Raw genomic sequence first — 22,115 nt, 5'->3', positions numbered from 1 at the left:
TGTGTTTTGTTGGACCTATGTACTCATTTTTCTTAATGGCTAAATGTTCTAATTTCAATGCAAAAAAAAAAAAAAAAAAAAAGTACTAAAAATCAGATATTCAAAACTGGGCAAAAATCAATTCTTCAATTACTTTTAGAGACTCTAAAGTGCTGTAAGGAGAAAGTTCACTTAAGCATGTGTATTTTTGCTGGCTTCAGTGATATTACATGCAAGCTTACAAAATAGTTTATTTTTGGGTGCTTTGCTTAGGACTTAGGCACTTAGCTACCAGGATCAAGTGTTACTACGAATGCTCAGAAGCAGTGCTTCTGCCCAAGAAACCAGATACAGCCACAAAATCGGAGTATCCAGTTCAGCAACCATTAGCAATCGTATTTCTAAAGCTCAACAGTGTATTAGCAACACATGGTAGCATTCTCTTATCTAGAGAATAGAGCTGGTAATACCATCTTCAGTCTCGAAATAAAGAATGAGTTTTACATAAACACATAACTAATAACTTAAATGCCACTTAAAATCTCGTGTATTAAATAATATACATGAATTTCAAAAATAATAAAGCAATGAAGTGTGAATCAGTTTATCCATTTTAATAAATACAAAATAATATTTTAAGAAAGAAAGTGTTTTTTCTCTAAAATTTAGACAATATTATTACATCTTAGTATGAAACTTAAGACTTATGGGTGCTTTTGTCCAGTAAGGAAATATGGTAATCCCATTAGACTACAGGTCTACATGTATATAACTCTATCAAGCAGTGGTATTGTACACTTCCATAGTGACAATAAATTATTTTCTTACTAAACAATGCATACAGAAATTCTCATTAGATTAATAATTATTAAAACTTGATGTTAAAAAGACCAACCTCAATTTGCAATTATAACATTGACTGATACTGCTAATTTAGCAGCATCTCCATAGAGTCAGCCTTTATTACTCAGCATTTAAAAGGGCCTCAGTGGGAGTGCTGTGTCCAGTTCCCAGAACGATAGTCAAAAAAAGAATAAAAGGAACCGTTGCAGGGAAAAAAAGACAAGAATAATCAGAGGCTTTGCAGTGGTGACCTATGGATGGAAGGGAACTGATGTAATTTACTGAAGATTAGAGTCTTCAAAAATAGAGAAGAGGAAAAACTCTTTGTGTTCACTGAAGCATTCTATGAATGGGCTGAAGTTAAAATGGGAGACTCAGGTTATATGTGGGGAGAAACAATGGTAAGGAAGATAAACACTACAGAACAGGCTTTAGAAGGCACATTTTGAAATTTCTACTACAGGAAGTTTTTTTTTTTTTTTTTTTTTTTTTTTTTTTTTTTTTTTTTTTTTCCTGAGCTGCTGAGACAAACATTTGTCAGGAATAAAGAAGGCACAGTTGATTCTACCTTGGAGCAGGAAGATGGATTATATGACCTTTTAACATGCCTTTCAGACATTTTTTTTACCCTGATTTCCTACTGTAATGGGGCCCATGAAATCTTGCTATAGGGTCTATTCTATTAAGCCCTCACTGCTGACTTTTGAACCTGTGGGCTAATTTCACCTCAGTTTGAGAGGAACAAGCCTCAACTTTTGCCTTTCTTGAGAAGTGTTAAAATATAGTGAATCTAGGCTGAAATACAGGGTCCTCTTGAGAGGAGGGGAATGTGAACTCCTTGTTCTGCCTGCTGTAGAGATGCACAGAGGTGAGCTGGGTGACGGACCAGTGGGTGCATGCGCACAGCTGCATTGGGTGGCTCCCTCTGGGGCAGCTGTTAGTTACAGGCATGAGCGAGCCGGGCACTGAGAAGGGTGCAAACGTGGGGAAGCTGGAGGCGTTTCAGCAGCAAGAACACAGGAGCAAAGTGGGAGGATATTGTGGTGAGGAAAGAGGTAGGATAAAAGTCCCATAGAAACTGGGCTTAATTAGTTTCACTGCTCAAGGAAGTAATTTCTATTCAGTGAAAGGCAAATGTTTAATAATGCTTATAAAACAGCAAGGCATTGATCTGATACAGGACTGTGAGACTAATTTTTTTTTTTTTTAAAGCAAAATGTTAGTGCATGTTTGCAGGATTAAAGCCTCAACCACAGATATACTTTGTAATAAACCACCCAGACTGCTGGAAATGATAAGCATTCTGGTTCTCCTGTCTAAAAACAGTAATTGCCACTGCTAGGGAAGCTTTTTTTTCCCCTCTTTGTCTATGAGGAACTACCTTTGTTGAAGTTTCCAGTACTGAATAGACTTCTGTATGTTTAAAAATACATCAGATGACTGGCCTTATTCTGCACTGAAATCAAAGTTGGAAAAAAAGCCTCTACTATTGATAATGTGTTCCTTTGGGCACATGTCCTTACTCAACAAAACTAATACTTCATCATGATGTATTCCCTTCAGCATTCACTAAGCCAACCCCATGGTTAGCAGTCGTTGCTGTGTGCGTGCCTCCTCGTGAAGGCTTGAGGAAAGGCTCAGCCAGCACACCGCACAGCTTCGAGATGTGCAGGAAGAAAGTAGGTGTAGATAAGTTTTACTTCTGTAGCTGTTGTTCTTTGGCAATAAGTAGCAACACGTTTGGGAAGGTTCTCAAAGGGGGGCTCGATGCACGTTGTGCCGCATCACTACAGCGATGCGTTGCTGAGAAGCTGCTTTAAAGCTGGTCCTAAAAACCTCTGAGTAGGAGCAGAAGGGGCAGGGTGACGTAGGGACGTTACACAAAAAGCCGTGCTGCCTGGTCACTAAGAGCTGTGAGCAGGGTACGGAGAACCAGCTGGGTGCCCAATTCAGCCAACCGAGAAAGTGCTTGGTCACTCAGAAAAAAAAATAAATATATTGTTTTGAAAATACGATAACCGCGAGCTCTCCTCTGGCAAAACAGCTGCCGTAGCCGAGCCCAGGGCCTGGTGCCTACGCGGACTTCGGCTCCCCCGGGGAGCTCCGCGGGCCCGGGTGCCTCAGGGGGGGCCGCGGCCTTTGTTTCCCCCGGCGCCGCCGGCCCCGTGCCGGCAGCGGGGCAAGCACGGGCCGCGCGGCGCCGCCGGGTGCGCGTGCGCGGGGCGGCGGGGGCGGGGGTAGGGGAAGGAGGGGGGAAGAACGGGGACGCCGCCGGGCGCGCGCCTCCGCCCGCCCGCCTCGGGAGCGCGCCTGGCAGCAGCAGGCAGGGAGGCAGCCGAGCTCCGCCGCAGCTGGCGCGCCCCCGTGGCGGTGTCTCGTCGGGCGGCTGGGAGCGCGCCGCGGGCTCGGGCCGGGCACCAGCGTCTGGGCGAGAGCCGCGCAGCCCCGTCGCCATCCGCGGAGCCAGGCCGCCGCAGCGGGGTCCCGCCCAGCCCGGCGCCCGCAGGTGAGCGGCCCGCGGCGGCGGCGGGAGGGGAGGGGAGGCGCGGGGAGGCCCCGCAGGCCGCTGCCCGCGCGAGGCCCCGGCGCGGGGGAGCCTCAGGGCCGAGGCCCCGGCGCGGCCTAAGCGCAGCCCGGGCGGGCGGCGGGGCCCTGCTGCCGCTGCCGCTGCTGCCGCCCGGCCGGGCCTGAGGGGACGGGGAGGGAGGGAGGGAGCGAGGCCATTGTGCGGCGGGCGGAGGCCGGGCCCGGGCCTGCGCGCCCGGGGCTGCCCCTTTGTGGGCCCGGCCCGGCCCGGCCGCGCTTTGTGCGAGCGGAGCGGCGCGGCCAAGGTCAGCGGGGGCCGGGGGCCGGCCCGGGGCCTGCGCGCCCGGCCCAGGCGCTGCGGGAAGCGGCCGCGGGAGGAACCGGGCCCGGCCGCGCCGCCTCGGCTGCAGCCCGGCGGGGCCGTGCCGCCCGCCCAGCTCAACGGCGGGGGGGGGGCCGCGGCTCCGGCCCCTGCGCCCCCCCGGGTTACCCCCGGCTGGGAAACAATAGCGGGTGTTGGGCAGCGCGGCGCGGCGGGGAGGGGAGCTCAGTGACTTCTCCAGCGTTGCGCTCGCGGCCCTTTCGCCTATTGCCGACGCACGTTTTGCTCTGAAGCTGCGCCGTGTCTCTGCGGTGTGCCCCGGCTCTGTTTCAAGCAGTCTCGGTGAACGCTGCCGTCCCTCTGTAACGAGCCGTTTACTTACGCGCTAAATAAATAGATAAAGTGAGTTAATTTGTTTAAGGTGGCAGATGAGTGGATATTAGGAGGCTCGTAGCTAATTGGACTAGGTCATGAAGGACACGGGACGTTCCACATGCAGGAGCCGGGTTTCAGTTGTCTCTTTATCTCGCTCCTAAGCTCTGAGGCGAGCACGGTGCATTCCAGAGGGGGAGGAAAAAGGGAAGGGGCTCTTCTCAGCCCTGAGATCTTCCAGCTGGTCTTCAGGATTTGGGGTACTGGAGTACAGGTGCTCCAACACTGAGGCTGATATTAGGGTGAAATTCAGACCTCTGGGCTAGGTCTCTGCTGCAGAAAACAACTTCTAAAGAAGAAATTGGATCGGATCAGGTTTTATCACTTGTTCTATGCTGCAACACTGATGTTGAAACTGAGTGCTAGAAACAATAATTACACAAACTGCAGTGGAAACTCACATTTGTAATTGCCTTCAGCACTTTTCACAGTAGCAAGAAGTGCAGGAAAGCACAAGGGTAAGAGCTTTCGCTAGTATACTTCTAGGAGCCTGTTGTGACCTAAGAATGCTAATACTGATGAGATGATGAGTATTTGCATCCTGAAAGCATGCACAGAGTACAGTGTCCATTAATTTATCGGTTGTGTTGGTAGGGTTCTAATACTGTAGTATTGGACTGTACTAGAGGAGTTAGCTCAGAAATCCAGTGGCTCCAGCCAACTAGGTGTGAACTAAGGAAAGTAAATATTTTAGATAGCTGAAGTGCTTTCTGTACTGAAGCACGAGCATTATTGCTGTTGTCTGCTTAGTGCAAACTGAGAAAGTATTACTAGTCGGATATCAAAGACACCTGCTTGTAATGCACAAGAGAGGGGAGAATGGGTGAGTTTGTATCAGAAGCAACTTGTCCTGGTCTGAACATTCAAAGAAATCGAGTGGGACAGTTTCACGAGCTCTGGTATTCACATGAAACATCTTGGAAGACTATCCTTACAACTCTTACGAGAAACGTGGCGTTCTTAATTGTAAATTAAAATAACTTTGTTTTATTTTTCTGCTTGTAACATTGTTTCTGCACTTCTAACTGTTAGCTTTAGAAGTTGGACTAAGTTGTGCCAAATATGTTATCCTTGGGTGTTTTGCTTTAGTGGTTGTCTCATTTTTGAGAGCTAAGCTGAACCAGAAGGATCAAGGTACATCAACAGTATCTGAAACTCTGGACACACATAAGGAACTCGGTTATGCAGTTGTGGTGCACGTTCCCAGCCTGCGAACAGCTGAGGTAAAAATGGTGTTTCCAGCTGTTGACTGCAGAGTTCCCTGAATCCCTGGTTAAGTGCTCCAGTGGCAGTGAAGTACCCTGTGAGGGCACCAGCAAGCGCTAGTCATCTCAGCCATCAGTTAAGGCCCACAGTTCAGGATTTCTTCTCTGAAGTTTGCTCTATTAAGCATGAACATTGTATATGCAGGACATCATGTTACTGGCTATTTTTTGTTTTTAAGGAAAAATGACATTAAGAAAAGTGAAAAATATTTGTGGGGATAAAGAAATAGTAGGAGATATCCCTTTTAGCACTAGCAGAAATACGCTGCAAGTAAAGACATTTTTACCTTTAATAAAATGTTTTGCATTAATAAGAAAACATAGGCAATTTATACTGTTTCAAAGTGCACATACTGGTAACATCTTAAACAGTGTCAGGACAGAAATGCAATTTGGGTCTGTGTTCTCTGTGTGTGATATCACGTGGTGGACTAGAAATGGAGAGAGAGAGAGAGAGAGGGAGACAAATACTGGTCACCGTGACTTGGTATTGCAGGTTTACCCGAGTTTTTCCTCTTAGTTCCCAACTGTTTGTAACAGATCTTTCCAAGTCATTGACTTGGGGTTATTTGCTACCGTGCTACACAGTGTTCAGATGTGAGCTATGCTCGGTAAAGAAGACAAAACCTGTCATTAATGCTTCCATTAATACTCTCTAGTTTTATGCCACACTTCTTATAGATACACACACACACACACGTAACACACACGTTCTAGGCCAGAGAGCCTGCTGTGTTTCTGTAAAGCCCTGGACAACTATTTTAAGTATATTCCGGTTTGAGTTAATCTATAAAATGGTGATTCTTTATGCTATTACAGGAGTAATGAGAGATTTGGTTACTAATACAGTACTTTAATCTGATAAAGTGCTAGATAATTACAGTTAACCAAATGGTGCGTTTCTGATTTTGACTTGTTTCTCTTTGTAGAAGCATAGTGCTGAGAGCTGAGCACAGAAGCTGAGATGGGCTGTGCTTTCAGTAGGGAAGTAAAATATTTGAGTGGTGACAATTATATTTGCCTTTTTGCATCAGGAAATGCATTAAAGAAATACTGTATACATATTTCTGTAGGGAAATTGATCTAGAGCAGCAAATTCACCTACTGACAGTTGTTGTCAACCATTTCAGTTTTTGTTTGCTTTACCTAGAAACAGTTGTTTGTTTCTTTTCTTATAACAATTGGTGACCTTACTGAGACATGAAAAGCAGTGTGTTACAGTAGCTTCTGTTGCTTAGAGAAGTAGTTATCAGCTCCTTTAATGTGAAACAGTAATTCTTTGAACTTTGGTGTCTGTGGTATAAAAATCTATCAATTCATATTTTGATATTCCTTCCTACATTTCTCACGCATAGAGCTAAACAGAGCAAAAATTCATTTAGTCTTTGAAAGACTGAAGTGGCTTTCCAGTGTTTGTATTTTGAGTGCTGTCAAGGAGGAGCATTTACAATGTCATGCTTTTTAAGAGTTATTCTCAAACACATGTTCAGATGAAATATGTCAAAGGAAAAATATATATGAAGGAAAATTGTATGTTAAGTTTTTCTAACGTGCAGATTGTCAAAAGATTGAAAAGGTTTTGACTAGAGGAGGAGTATTTTAAAGCAACTTGGTGTTAAATTAGAGGAGGGAAAGCCTGAAAATAAATTCATTTATGTAAAAATCGCTGGATGTTTAGCCTAGAAATGTAGGTGTATTTAAAGGCATATCTTGTTCTTTGACTCTGTATCACAGATCTGTTATGAGAAAAGGTTCTGTGTTTTCTACTTTTTGTAAGGGGTTGATAACTGAAATAATTAGGTTTATAAGTTGGTTTGTAAATCTCAGTACATGTTGCTTTATGCTATGATGTGATGTCGGTAGTGATATGAAGTCAGATAGCTTTATTTCTAAACGACACGATAAGTTGCTGTTGACACATCACTGCTAGAAAAGAAGTAGCAGAAGATGTAGTGCTGAGCTAGCTGGCGTGCGCTGAGGGCACGGTTCTGCAGCACCTGAAGACAGTCTCTCCGTGCAGGACGCCAGCGATAATGCTACTGTGATAACAGTGGTGTTATCGCTGGCAGTGAAGCTGGCACCAACGTGAATGTGAAACAGGCCTGTTTCAGTTCCAGGTTTAGTTGAAAACTAATCGGTCACCTGTGAGAAATGGGTAACTATTACCTGGTTTGCTTCCCAGAACAGCTTGCGGCATGGCAACATAAGAGCCAGTGCTGCTGCAAGAGAAGTCATCCTCTCTCCTAGGAGCACGTGGGGTCGGTCTAAGTGCAGGCTTACAGCCGAGAGTCTTGCCCTCCATTGCTGGCTTGTTTTTGGTGTCTTCTTTGTGCCAGTGTAAGCACTCACATAGCTGTGCAAGACTGATTTTACTGAATGCGTTACCTTAAAGAGAGAGGAGACCAGTGTGTGAAAGACAGGCGGCACAGCCGTCCCTTTGGGTGGCAGCTTGCTTTTGTTTCTTGCAGAAATGGTGGAATTGCACTCTGACACGCTGTGTGCACGTGTCTGGAGCCATGGAGCCTGTATCTGGTGGAGTGTTCTTTGTACTGTAGATAAACCATTTTCTTTAATTGTTTGTAATGCTATCTGAAGGCTCTTAACAAATATGTAACTGAGCAGTTCGTAAAAGTGCTATTAAGATATTTAATAGCCTTTAAAGTGTGTAACACTGCTACTTTCTCTTTGAAAAAATAGCGTCTATAACTCATTGTATCAGCTTAGCACCCGGACCTTACTCCAGGTATCTGGTCTATGAAAATGGACCTTCTTGGTGGTGCTGGTAGGTTGTTTTGACCAGACATAGGCCTCAGAATTTGCTAGTCTTAGGATCAGGTATCTTCTTAATTTATCTAGTGTTGTTTTGGAGATCATATTTGCAGCATACTATCATATACATTTGAGTGTTGACACATATTATCCCATTTTAAGGTACATGTGGTAAACTTCTCTTGTTTAATTAAATCTTTTTTTTTTTTTTAATTGATGTGAGTTTTTACAGTTAAAAGCAGTGAAAATGCTCTTCCTAGCTAATCCTTTGATTACTGAATTAATATAACTATGATCTCTATGTATTGATTTTGAAAAATATTCACGCATATACATGTGTGTATATATATAAAATCATTAGAGTTACGAAGTGAGTTTAATTCACAGGAATTTTCCTCCCATTCTGGAGCGTGAAAGTGTCAATGCAGTTGAGAGTTAGATTTGTGTGTGGCTCAGCTCTCCACGGCTGATATCTGTGCGATTATGCAAGTACGCCAAGGATGTAATTTGAAGACTGGTTGCACAGGTGTGACTAGGGGATAATTTGGCTGGCAGATGTTGATGGTGTACTGTAAAATTTTAGTTTGGCTTTGTGCTAGGTCAAATATATCATTAATACCACTAAAAACGATGTTTTACAAATAAAAGTATGCATTTCATAACAGAACTTTAGATGGACATTCTTCTAAAACAGCACCTGTGAAGCAGTAATTTTAAGAGCATTTTGATGCATGTCAAAAACAGCTGCTGCCCTGGTTTTATTTTAAATCAGGTGTTCAATTTAAAGAAAAACTGCTGTTCTTTGTGCAATTGTACTTCTTCCATGTGTATACACATGCTCTTCTGCCAAATGAGTTGAGCAGGGGGAAAAGATTGTTTCATGAAGGTTGTTCCTTCATATGCAGAGGAGAGTCACCTACGTAACTTTGTTCTTAACTGATTCCTGAATGCTTGATCTTCTGGCCTGACACATTTTTTATAACACTCTTGTAGAAGAAAAACTTTAAAAAATACTGAAGTTTACAGTTATGCTTTAATGAGTCATTGTTAGGATTTGGTGTTCCAGATCAAGCACTGCAACATAGACTTAAGTTTTGCTTTAACTACGTAACAGAAGAGGGGATGGTATTTTGCAGAGAAGGATGTAGTAATGTTTGCGTCTAGAAAGTGCTGAGAAAGGGAGCATGAAGTGGAAGAAAGATGTATTTGTGCCTGTCATTTCTGAAGCATGTGTAATATCTTGTGTTTTATTTTCTGATACAGACTCAAGCCTGACTTCAGAGTGATTATGGCTGGATTTTAATTTTGTATGCCATGAAGCATTTCCCAGGCAATAAGAATACATAAAATAGCCCATTTTGTTTTTTGTGATTTAGATAAATCTGAAGAGAATTTAATGGGAATATAAGAAAATAAATGTAATTCTCTCGCCTGAGAGCTCCTTTTCTGCTGAATATGAAACATTTGCTTCAAAAGCTGGGTGGTTGGATCTTCACAGGGAAAGTTGTGAGAATTTTCTGGTAACAGAAGGATTCCTCTAAAGAGAGGTTTCTATTACTTGTTCTGCATAGGATGTTAATGTGGAGTTGATGGAAGAAGGCCTTCAGATTAGGTAAAATAAAATTAATGAGAAGGGTGTTGCAAAAGTCTCATCTCTAATTTGTCTCTTGATGTAGAAAATACTGGAAGGAACAGAAGCCTCCATATGTGAGCAGGACTTGAACCATTTCTCTGGAAAGTAAGGAGTGATCACAGTTTGGCTATTGTTGACTTTAAAGTTTGAGATGTTAAAATAATTTAAAAATAATTTAACGTAGTGCCACTTAGCATGTAATAATGTTTAGTTACTACTAACCTGAAGTGAATTTGAAAAGGGTCTACAGAGTAAATTTAGTATCCTTACCGTGTTAGTTCATTCCCTTTTGCATTGGTGTCTGAGACTTGCAGCTACTTACAGTGTTTTAAAATCTTGAACAGGCAGGGAAGTGCTTGCCTGTGGTGACTCAGAAACTTGTGACAGAGCAGGAACTAAACGCAGGTTTCCCATGCCGCAGACTGCTCTAGTACCACTAATTCTGCTTTTCAGGTTTCAAGGAATGCTGAATCTTCTTGTGTAACGTGGTGGTCTGTGAAGTCAGCAGTTCATAGCATATGGTTGCTGTGCCTCAGGTTGATAGTGCTGGCTGAAGAGTGCTCATATTCGTGAGATAAAGCCATGTTCTAACTCGTGTTTTCATGGGAAGCATGTTCTGCAGGGCTAGGGACAGCAGCGCTGGTGCTCTGGATCCAAATATGACAGTGGTAACTCACCAGTAGTCAAGTTTGAGAATGCAGGTAACATTGCTATAATTAATTAAAAAAAAAAAAAAAAAAAAAGGCTGTTAATGGTGACGGTCAAATCCCTGTGCTACAGTACCACAGAAACAGTTGATTCAAAACTAATGAGCAGGGAAAAAACAAGTCACTGAAAAAGGGAAAACTGAAATCTGGTGTTTGATTCAGTCCTCCTGTATGGATGGACATCTGTTTTTATGCGAAAGAATCAAATCTGTAAATCAGCCTCCAGTGCCACTGCTATGGGATCTGCGGAACTTGGATGTTCTCCTTATGCATGAGTTCGTGTTTGATGTACCTTGTGGCACAAAGATCTCTGCTCTCAGTTCCCGAAGCCCTCCCATGCATGTTCACCCTCCACAGGCCACGTTTCAATTCTTCAGAGGGCTCCACTGTGTTCCAGGGCGCAGCCCTGCATACAGCAATTCAGAACAGATTAAAGATCACAGGGATAGATTATTATCTGAGATGGAAATATGTATGAACCTACGCAATGCACAAAATAGAGAGATCTTCACAAAAAATAGTCTATATACATAATTGTGTTCTGACTCCTCCTGCAAAGCAGCTGTCTGCGTTGGGATCGGTCTCTTGTGGGCCATGACTTTTTCTTTCATCAGGTCTGGTTATTCTGATGGTCTGCTCCCTATTTAGTTATGTAGGAAAGTAACTGAGCATAAAACAGATCTGGAATCTAAACTGGAATAGTTATCTCTGGAAGACTTTGCATGTGAAAGCACCTCAGAGTACAGGTATTTCTTTTCGTTGCGCTTTATTGAATTAAGGTAGGCACTTCCATACCACACCCTCTTCCCCGTGTCTGCCACAGACACAGGAATGGTGATGCAATATTGCATGGCAATTACAGTATACAGCGAAGAATATAGTTTTTGCAAAGTCAGACTGAGGACAGAAACACAGCCCCCAAATTGCCATACTTGGTAGGATTTGTTGTTAATGCTTACAGAGTTGTTGTTTTGTGTGTTATTGTTTTTGTCTTAACTTGTATACAGAGTCCAGCTATGATATCTCATAAAGCAGAATTAAATGCTTCCTGCTTTAGATGCTTCTGGGTGGCGGCATATGTTACAGCATGAAAAATAACTTGCTTTTTTTTCCTGGTGCTGTTAATAACTTGCTTTGTAGCTGGCCACCTTGTATGCCTGCCCGCCTTTTTATTGCAGTGTGCTAAGCCTGGAACTTTTAAAAAGGTAACTATTTACCTGTGCTTGTAGAAATGAGTGTTCAGAGTTACTGCTGGAAGAGGATCCCGATGGAGTGCTATGTGCACAGTAAAAGGAAACAAAATGTTACTAAAAAAATAAAACTGTTTTCCCTGATATTTGTTGTTTCTGTAGAGTTGTATGTATTTTCATATGAAGTTTGTCTTTATTTTGTTAGATTCTGTGTTTTCTGCCATGATCTTTATTTTGAAATCAGTACTTCTGCTTTATCTCAGCAGTACTGTGCTCAAGCTCTGGCAGACTGCAGAAAAGCACTTCTGGTGTGGTATCTAGAGGAGGCTAGCATGGGACAGGTTCCAGGTGCAGGCATGCTGGACGTTCAGGTGTCCTCTGTCAAGGAATGCTCTGGCTTCTGCCTGGTGGTATTGATGTGGAGGACACAGAGCTGGTGAGCTGAGAAAAGAGGAGGGTTTTGGTCCCAGAGCCCCACTTCAGGTACAATGCAAGAATGAGCATCTTTGTACAGCGTTTCTGTATCACCATCCTGACGCCTCTGTGGTAGGTGGGGGTGTTCTGCAGTATCAGCAAGCTAAGTTATTTGCTCCTTTTGGAAAAGGAAAACTATGATAAACTGTCATGTGGAAATGGTCAACAGCCTTTTAATGCAAGCATTTGCTTTTGATTTGTATTTAAAGAATGGTTCTTTTTCTTCCGTATTTGTAGCTATATGTAATGGAAGAAGTTGTTTCGCTAGCCTAACTTTATTTTATTCCAATAGGCTGCCAAAGATCAATCATTTTTGCTATTGTTGCTTATACCAGTTTGTTTAACGTATCACTGTTTTGTTTTTCTAGTGGCAGCATTTGATAAATTGCTTTTGGTCTAGCTTGAATTTTCAGAAACGTCCTTTATAGTTCCCTTAGCTTTCTCCTTCCAAGCTCAAAAGGAGGGAGAGATAAATGTCATGTATTGCTTTATAATACTGTGTTGATGGTCTGAATTTACAAAGAAACACGTTTTCTTATTTAGTTCTAAGCATTACTATAAGACCCGTGAGAGCTGGGATGTTCTCTGATTATGTAGTACAGTGAGTGGGCCAGACTTAGTTTTTTTGCTATTGATTAGACATTTCTAGTTTTCATTCTAGAATGAAATTTGGAGTGATTTATTCTCTGTGTACTTTGTTTCTGAGCTCATCTTTCATTGCAAGACTGGAATTATCCCAACAGTTTAGCCTGATATCCCAGGCTAGCAGAATATGGGTTATTCGCTTCTTGAAGTTGATGAAGTTCTTTGCATTTAAAAATGAATGCTAAAGTTTTATGTGGTTGTTGTACATCTTCTATAGGATGTTCTTCCTTCCTAATTGTACGTTATAAGGTTGTTGGGAAGAAAATCTTTGGCAGATAGAAATAGGCCACCTTCTGGCTGGATGTTCAACTCCTCTGCTATCTATGCCAGAATAGTAATGATGGATATTAACAACACTGGCCGAGGCTCAAGTTTTTGTATTGGATTAGAAACAGGTCGCTATAATTTAATGGGCGTAATAATATGCTGATTTTGTTTACACAGTGCTGTTTTCATCTGCTACGTAACGTGTGCTGAATTTGGAGACGATCTGGATTGCCCACTAGTAGTGACTCACTGGTGATAGCATTCTGTGCAAGAGGACAGACTCGATAGCATCAGGCATGTGCTGAGGGTTAGGGTCTGGTGGTTCGCTGCAGATGTAGCCACAAAGAGCATGACCGGTCCCATGACTGTAAATCCATGGGGGTTTCCTTTCCTGATGATTGGAAGGAGGTGTCTGTAGAGAGCTGCTTTCTGGAGGCAAGAAATAAGTATCTGCAATTCAGGGAGATGGGGTCACTGCAAGGCAGTGGAAATTACAGTAACCTTGTGTGACAAGGAGGTGAGCTGGAGAGGTGATACTTTCCAAAATTCACTTGGAAAAGAATTTGGAATCTTAATTTTCATTTCCAAAATGAAATAATCATGAGATCTGCCCTTTTTATTATTTTTAATTTTTGTATTGGCTTAAAATACACTGTTAGATTGGGTTGTTCTGGCTTTTGGTTGTTATGGAGAGCAGCCCTGAGGTGTCTGAAATAACAAATAGAGTATCGTTAAGGGCACCGAAGCAAACGGTGTCTGTAAGGGTTGTAAAAATTCTTAATTCATAAATTAAAAACAGTAGATGGAGATTAAATTGGGTTATGTAGTTGATTAATAATTTATGTCATGAACTGTAAATGCTTCTAAGATTTTGAAGCAGGTCAGTACGCACAGAGGCTGTGTGAGCAGCGATGTACTTCTGTGTCTAACAGTGTCAGGTTTCCATAGGGAGCCATACATTTGACATTAACTATGCCAGGCTTTTTGTGATCTAAAGTTTTGCAGAATTCAAAATGGAAAAAAATGGGCCCCAAACAACAAATACTTTACAAATACAACAAACAACAAATACTTTGAAGTTACTCTCTGAGATACTTGTGCATAATACATTTTGTGCCGTATGTATCTGCTGAGGTGTGGTGGTGGTGAGGGCAATGTATGGTATTTTCAATAGAGCCTGCCAAAACCTCTTTCCCTTCTGTTTTGCTGTACATTGGGCTAATATGAGTGCAAGAGAGGGGACAGAGGAAAGATAAATTGCTTGGAAAATTATTTTCAGAAATACTAAGCACATGCAGTTGGGGAACTGGCTTGTACATAGTGCTGTAGTCCTAGAGTCTTTATCCCCAGTGGATTAAGACTTTTTCATAATTGGGCAGCCATGGAACAAAAGTGCAGTGTCCTAAGGACTTTTAATATGAAATTAACCTAGTGCCACTTTAAAAATGGCAAGGAAGTTCCCTACTTAAAAGGGTGCCCCTTTTTAATAGGAACAAAGTGTGCTTTTTAATTACCTTCATTCTTAAGATAATATTCACTTGGGTTTTCTGTATCAGTAACACTTGGAGTTACTTGAGTATGAGATTACGTACTTGGTGTGTATGTGTATACACACACGTGCACCATCCTTTTTGCTAAATAGGCACACATGCTGCTCTTGCGTTCAGTAAACCTTCCTTCTGCCACCAGGGCAATATTGGTGGGTTTTGAATCTTTTTAATTTGTTGCTTGTAATATTTACAGATGTTACAGATATTATATCGTACAAATTTCTCATGATGTTCTGTAACTTTTCTGTATCTACTTTCGTGTTATTATTTAGACTAGTCTAATCATTATTTTCAGCAGTTCATTTAGCCTTTGGGTTTTGACATTCTTTGGCTGATGTAGCATCTCAGAGAGTAAACTGTCAGTGTTTGCCACAAGTTCAAACGTTGTTATGAAGTGATCTAATTTCCAGTGCTCTGTAATGGGTATTAAAAAAAAAAGTCTAATTTTCAAATATGATTGTACAGTTGAAGAAGTTAAAAGATTTTGTATTATCTTGTTGATGTCCGTAAGGCATTAAGAGTTTATAAATTTTGAATGCGAGTCTCTGGATTCAATTAGTTCTGAATGTGATTGAAGAAAGATTTTATTGCATCACATCTAGAAACTTGTGATAAGGCATTTTTTCTGTCCTTGAACCATTCTTTCAGCATTATACAGTTAGATTTTTTTTTTCTGTCCCAGCCATTAAAATGATTATATGAAGTTTTGTGGGTTTTGTGGTGTTTTCTTTTTTTCCCAAAACTCATATTCAGTCACCCTCTCGAAAGGAATTTAAAATACTAACCCCAAGTCTAATCTGTTCAAAATGAGTGAAGATATTTCAGAAGTGGCTGGCGTTAACCTGAAGTTGTCGAAGGTGCCCTCTATTTCAGTGAGATGGGAGAGATTTAGTTTCAAGGATGGGTCTGGAGCTAATGCCTTTGAAAGGTGAGAAGCTGAGCTGGTGTCAATCTATTCGCGTACGGTGCCGTTACTGCCATGGCATGTGAGATCCATGCTCTTTATGAACTTTTCTTGAAACTGCTTCCCTCTTGTCTGCACTGCAGCCCAGCTTTTTGCCCTGTCAGATCCTCACCTCTTCCCGTTCGCACCGTGGTTCTTCTCGCCCTGCTGGGGCTGCATGGACTCTCCCTGCAGGCCCCGTGCCCCAGGTGATGGTGCATTGCGGGGTGCTGGGGGCTTTGCTCATGGGACAGCCGCGGGAGGGAGAGCCCAGGGCCTGTGTCCAGCACTCCAGGGCGCGATCCTGGTGAATTTCTCAAAGGCCATTTCTGTGGCTTTTCTCAACCATGCCTGCTTTGGCTAGAAACTTTGTTGACTCGTAACAGGTGGGGATGTCACGTGTTGCACATACGGCGGTGACTGTTAAACATTGCTGGTATTTAGTTAGTTACTGACGTTTTTGGTAGGTGGCCTCTACTTGCACGTCACAGGGCTGATACAAGGTTCCACAGCCTTTCTTCAGCAGGATGGGAATTTTGAGCAGGAGGAAAGCGTTATTAAGATGACTTCCTTGACCCAGATGGCTGTCGCCTCAGTTTGTGTGCTGCCAGAGCCACTGATTGCAACGCGCCTCGGCTGAAGCTGGTACCCCCACAGTGCTGCCTCGGCCCAGAGCCCTGTGCAGCCGTGCTCTGTGCTCTGGTGCTGTCCCATTGCTCTGCCCTGAGGTTGCCCCAGTGGCTGTTTGGGCACCTGGTGCTGCAGCCACGGGGCTGTGCCTTGCTGGGCTCCATGGGAACTGGGGCTTGGGGTGGGGCCTGGCCCATGGCACAGCAGGGGGGTGCATTTTGGGATGCAGGGGAGTTTCCACAAGAGGTTGGTGCCTGCTGCTTCTGCCAAGGTCATTGCTCTTCCGTGATCTAGAACAAGGAATTCTTAAAATACCATTTTTCCCCTTTCACTCTTCCCATTGGCTGAACTTTTACAAATTTGTACAATATTCGAATAATTTGTGTTGTGGGATCTAGTATTTTTGCAGACGCACACCCGGCACTCTGTAGGTTGTCAGTGCTTCCCAGAGACTTATCTCCACTGTGGAGGAACAGAGTAGTAGTGCATGTAGCTCGGTTTGTTTTGGTTTTACCTATAGAAAGGCTTTTATAACTAAAAATACCTTTAAACTTTATTTCCAGTTTTACTTGGTTTGTAATTATATTTGGTGGGGAATTCAGCAGGGGTGAATAGAGGTTAACTGTGTTACACTGTTAACACTTCTACTTGTGATAAACTTGTAGCTTTTAAGACAGCTATAAACAATCAACTTCTTTGCCGTCATGATGCGTTATTCATCTTTTCTCTTAACAGGGGAGATGGAAATGTAGGCTCTGGGCAGGTCTAGGCTTGGTAAATTACAGTCTATAGATTTATCCAGTTTCTTCCTTGCTTGTTAATCTCAATGGTCTGGTTCACAGATTTCCTGCTCATTTCCATTCCCCACTCATTTGGATGGCCCTTGGTTGTGGAAGTTGTGCGTAAAGGCTGGTCTCATACAGAAGTGGTAAAGCACGGCTCTACAATTCTCATCTTCCTCAGTGCTTCTGGAGCTTAGAAAGCTGAAGTGGGAAGTGCCTCTGCGCATAAGGTCTTTTGCAAAGCTTGTAGGTTGCTTAATTTAACTGTTGTATGGGCTCTGGGAGGTGTAATTAGGCAAACCAAAGCTCACCCAGCTAGTCTGACTGCCTAGGGAACTGGTCTGACACCCTGGTTTTCACCAGTGTTATCTGAGGGTTATTGGGGATCCCTGAATCAGGATGTGTGGGTTCAGGTTAGATGAAGCGTGCACAAGCTTTTCTGAAATGCGTTTGCAATTTCTGAAAGGAAATGTTTTTAGAATTTTATGTATGAATATGCATGCAATTTCTAAGCTCTTTCCAAGCAGATGTCATGGTAAGAGTTTGTTCTGCTGTGTACAATCATTCTCTGTGTATAATTTGTTCTCCTAGACCACAGAACTGCAGGGTGCCATTGTGAGTCTCCCACCTACGGGTGTTGGGGAAAAATAACAGCAGTGATCAGTTGTCATAGGGGCTTATCATTTGGATTCCTCTGCTGCAGCAAGCTGGTGCAGTATCGCTTCCCCAGAACATAGATTTGATTTGTCACAGATAACTTGGACTTTCCATCTCAGTAGAATGCCTTACAGTAGGAAAATAAGGCGAAAGAAACAAGCATTCCTTTCCTATCTCCACACTGTCAGTTAAGGTCCAGCAGCACAAACCATTGTATGGCTTTAGTTCCAAAGATGAGAACTGGGTATTGTGTGTCCAACAAGCTGGAGTTGAAAGAGACTTGGGAGGGGTGAGATGCTGCTGCTAGTGGGTGTGTGAGACACAGTCAGCAACTGAACACCGAATCTTAGCCACCCATGTTTTACTAGCCTGGATTAGAGAGCTGGTTTTGTAGAAGGGTAAAATCGCCTGCCTATGGTTGGTTACTTTGTGAACGTCAAGGGATAAGTTATTTTGCCTGTTGGGATCTCTTTGTTTGTTCACTTGATGCCCTGAATAACGTGTGTCTTGCAAGAGCACGCACAGTATGCTGCGTTGAGGTATCTGGTCCAAGTATGAGTAAGTTTGTTTGTGGTTGAAATGATTCTAAATATGGGAAGCTTGCCTATTGCCTAATATTCCCATGTCAAATACAAAGGAGATTAAAGATGAGGTTTATTTTGAGAGCTTTATACATACATGACGGGTACAGAGCTGGTGTACTTGCAGAGAAACACTTCAGTTGGTTGAGAATAATGTCACTGTGTAATGAAATCCAATTTTGGATAGCATTTTACTTAACCTAAGGTTAATTTTTCAAAATTGAGGGATTATTTTTCCTGGGACTACTAGTGATTCCTTTTGCACAACTAGGAGGAGAGTTGAGGGGGTGCAGTACAAAGCGTAGCATCCATATGCAGTAAGAAATACGGGACTTTTACCACTGTTGAACCCTTGAGAGAACTGTTTGGTCAGACAGCTGTTAACTTCGGTTTGGGGACATCTGAAAAAATTGAACTTTAGTTCTGTTCCACTGAATGTAAAACTTTGTAAACAGTGCCAGTACCCAAGGTACTGGGCATACTTGAGTACTTAAATATTAAAACTAATTCTCAAATTTCATCTTGTGAATTTCTTTGTTTGGGATATTCAATTAAACGTTTTGTGTTTCTTTTCTGGTATTTTCGCAAATGGCTTAGTTCAGCAAGTGGAAGCAATAGCTCTGCTTAAGCTGTAGGACTTAAAAATAAGAAAATGAGTCAATATCCTATCCTGGGAAAAAGCAGTGTAGTGATCTTATTTGTGTTTTTCCTTGTTACTTTTTTTTTTTTTTAATGCTTATACAGTAAACAGGATTACAGAGGTCCTATCTTGAAGTTTGTGTGTTCATTAAAAATGGCTAGTTTCTCATCTTACTAAATACACAGCAACTTAAAATTCAGCTTGAGAATTGTTGTGTAGTGTGCCCATTTGTTACACTCAACTAATCTGGATGGAATGTTTTGAAAGTGCAATAGTAAAAAACAAAACACTCCCCCCCCCCAAAAAAAAAAAAAAACAAAACAACAAAAAAAAAACTTTAAGGATTTAATGTACATTAAGCATATCTTTACTCATTTACCCTGCAGCTTCCAATAGGTAAATTTCATTTCAGAGTAATTAGCAGAATTTCGTCCCTTGTTAAATTTGCATGGCATAGATCTGTCTGTCCTGTGGAGCACAGCTGATAATCTACATGTAAAGTACCCACAATTGCCATCACATATTTAGGGTTTGCTTCCATTTCTATCTAGTTTCTTTTGAAACTTCTTTGCAAATCAAGAAATAGTGTGTGCAGAAGAAAACAAAATGCATTTAGCTGTAATCTCTACTCTATCCTCATTCTTTTTTTCTCTCTTCTCTTTCAGAAATGAGCCGTCAGACTGCTACAGCACTACCTACAGGTACTTCAAAGTGTACGCCATCACAGAGGGTGCCTGCACTGACTGGCACTACAGCTTCCAATAATGACTTGGCTAGTCTCTTTGAATGTCCTGTTTGTTTTGACTATGTGCTGCCACCAATTCTTCAGTGTCAGAGTGGCCATCTTGTTTGTAGCAACTGTCGCCCCAAACTTACGTGCTGTCCAACTTGCCGAGGCCCGCTGGGCTCCATTCGTAACCTGGCTATGGAGAAAGTTGCCAATTCTGTACTATTCCCGTGTAAATATGCCTCTTCCGGATGTGAGATAACTTTGCCACACACAGAAAAAGCAGACCATGAGGAGCTGTGTGAGTTTAGGCCTTATTCCTGTCCATGTCCTGGTGCTTCATGTAAATGGCAAGGTTCTCTGGATGCTGTAATGCCACATCTGATGCATCAACATAAGTCAATTACCACACTTCAGGGAGAAGATATAGTGTTCCTTGCTACAGACATTAATCTTCCTGGTGCTGTTGACTGGGTTATGATGCAGTCTTGTTTTGGCTTTCATTTCATGTTAGTATTGGAGAAACAGGAAAAATATGATGGTCACCAGCAGTTCTTTGCGATTGTACAGCTGATAGGAACACGCAAGCAAGCAGAAAACTTTGCTTATCGACTTGAGTTAAACGGTCATAGGCGGCGATTGACTTGGGAAGCAACTCCTCGATCTATCCATGAGGGAATTGCAACAGCCATTATGAATAGTGACTGTCTAGTCTTTGACACCAGCATTGCACAGCTCTTTGCAGAAAATGGCAATTTAGGCATCAATGTAACTATATCAATGTGTTGAAATGGCAATCAAACCTCTTCAGGCCAGTGTTGAAAACCGTTGCATTTAACTTAGCAGAAACTAGGGTAACCATCGTTGACTGTCAGACAAATTATTTGGTAGATGGAGGATAGACATATGAAGGTAAATAAAAGGAAAGGCTGTTAAATTACAGGAAGCAGTTGCATGTAGTAACACTAATATATTTAAAATAAGTCAACAGTAAACCACTGAAAATATATATACACCCAAAATGGGCATCTTTTGTATTCAGAATTGATTCTACAGGAAATGTTGTAAAATAATTCTAAAAACTTGTTTGTAGATTGATTGTACTGTTGAAAAGGATACTGTTTCGTGTTTTTGTTCGTGTTCTTTTCCTCCCCCTTTGACTGACAAGCCATGTTGAGCGGTTTGGTCTCTGGCCGCTGCATCCCGCTCCCCTCCTCCCTCCCTCCCTCCTTTGTAAGTCACTACATAGTATTGCTGCTGTTTGTGTATATTTTTTGTGTATTTGCTAATTTTTATTAACTTCTAGTTTTTCATTAAATAAATATGACTTTCTTTTCTGTAATTCAGGTTTTTCTCTTTTTTTGTATCTTTTTAAAATTAACTACAGGTGTCATCTTTTGATATGCATAATTGCTATGGTAAAATTAATATTTCTGTATGTTTGGTAAATTTTGTCTCTTTCCAGTAGTCAATTCATTGGTGATGCTGTTCTTAACTGAGCTATTTTGTGAATGTATTGAACTTGAAAGGAGTAATTATGTTCAAAGATATATCAGGAAAGAAAGCTCCTTTAAAAACAGGTCTAGATGTTGTTGTACTTTGAGTTATGATCTAACATAAATGAATTACCAAGATTTTTCCAAACTAAAAAAAAAAAATCACGTTTCAAATTTAGAGATGCTTAGAAACTCAATTGCATCCTTGTATTTGTTGGTTTTCCAGTACAAAGAAGGTATTGTCTTGCACAGTATTTGTAACTATAAAACAGACCATTTGTTTAAAAAAAAAAAAGCGGGGAAAAAAAAAAAAAAAACAACAAAAAAGGGCAGTCAGAACGAGATGTTTGCAGTCTTTTTATATTTCTCATTAAAAGAATACCTGGCAAATTAAAATTCAATTTTTTGCTTTTTGCTTTAGCTCAAAGTTTGACACATGACTACTACTCTTGCTCAATTTCTTGTCCTCATGTCTCTTGGTTGTTACTAAAGTAATTTCTTGAACTGATTTTTGTATATTGTTTTAGTGATGATACACAGTCAGATACAAGTAATCTCTCACAGGTATGATTCACCAGCCATAAAAGCTTTTGTAGGATACTGGGCTTTATGCAGACTGCCTATATGTGAAAAAAATAACCATGAATGTATAATGGTATTTGTGTTACAAAACAGAGAGACAGAAAAAAAGAATAAGGTGAAAAGCTGTTTCATCTTAAGCTATTTAAAGGAAATCTTTGTCAAACCTAGTAGTAATGGGCATCTGTTCAGAGAGGTAGTCTGGCTATGAATTACTTTTGTAACACATTAAAATACAGTTTATTTACTGTGCACTGTCTTTAACTTTCTTATCAGAAATTGCTTTGTTAAGTCAAGTGTTGTTCATATTATTTTGGTGCATAAGGTAAGTAGTTGTACAGGTAAGGAGCATAAAACCCCTCAGGTTGGATACATACACTACTACAGCCACAATTAGTTTTGTGTAATGAAAGAAAAAAAATTACTTATAATTTGTTTCTTAGGCTGTTAAAATTTTGCACAGATTTCAGTTAAAAGA

General features: G+C 41.6%; 1 protein-coding gene across 2 annotated transcripts; it reads left to right on the top strand.

Moving 5' to 3' along the window:
* Window positions 1-3,180: 3,180 nt before the first annotated feature.
* Window positions 3,181-20,816, top strand: SIAH1 (siah E3 ubiquitin protein ligase 1). Of its 2 annotated transcripts, none has more exons than XM_032195841.1 (2): window positions 3,181-3,328; window positions 19,501-20,816. In XM_032195841.1, the coding sequence occupies exon 2, from the start codon at window positions 19,503-19,505 to the stop codon at window positions 20,349-20,351; it is 849 nt and encodes a 282-aa protein (XP_032051732.1). In that variant the 5' UTR covers window positions 3,181-3,328; window positions 19,501-19,502; the 3' UTR covers window positions 20,352-20,816. The 2 variants fall into 2 exon arrangements, with proteins under 2 accessions (XP_032051732.1, XP_032051733.1); XM_032195842.1 differs by lacking the exon at window positions 3,181-3,328 and adding an exon at window positions 16,894-17,187.
* Window positions 20,817-22,115: the final 1,299 nt, after the last annotated feature.

Source organism: Aythya fuligula, chromosome 12, assembly GCF_009819795.1.
Source record: "Aythya fuligula isolate bAytFul2 chromosome 12, bAytFul2.pri, whole genome shotgun sequence".
Lineage (NCBI taxonomy): Eukaryota > Metazoa > Chordata > Aves > Anseriformes > Anatidae > Aythya > Aythya fuligula.
The sequence above is the reverse complement of the archived record's forward strand: the minus strand, read 5'-3'. Positions and strand labels throughout refer to the sequence as shown.

Excerpts from the sequence above, each read along its gene's own strand:
- SIAH1 (XM_032195841.1), top strand. The coding sequence starts at position 19,503 with ATGAGCCGTCAGACTGCTACAGCACTACCTACAGGTACTTCAAAGTGT.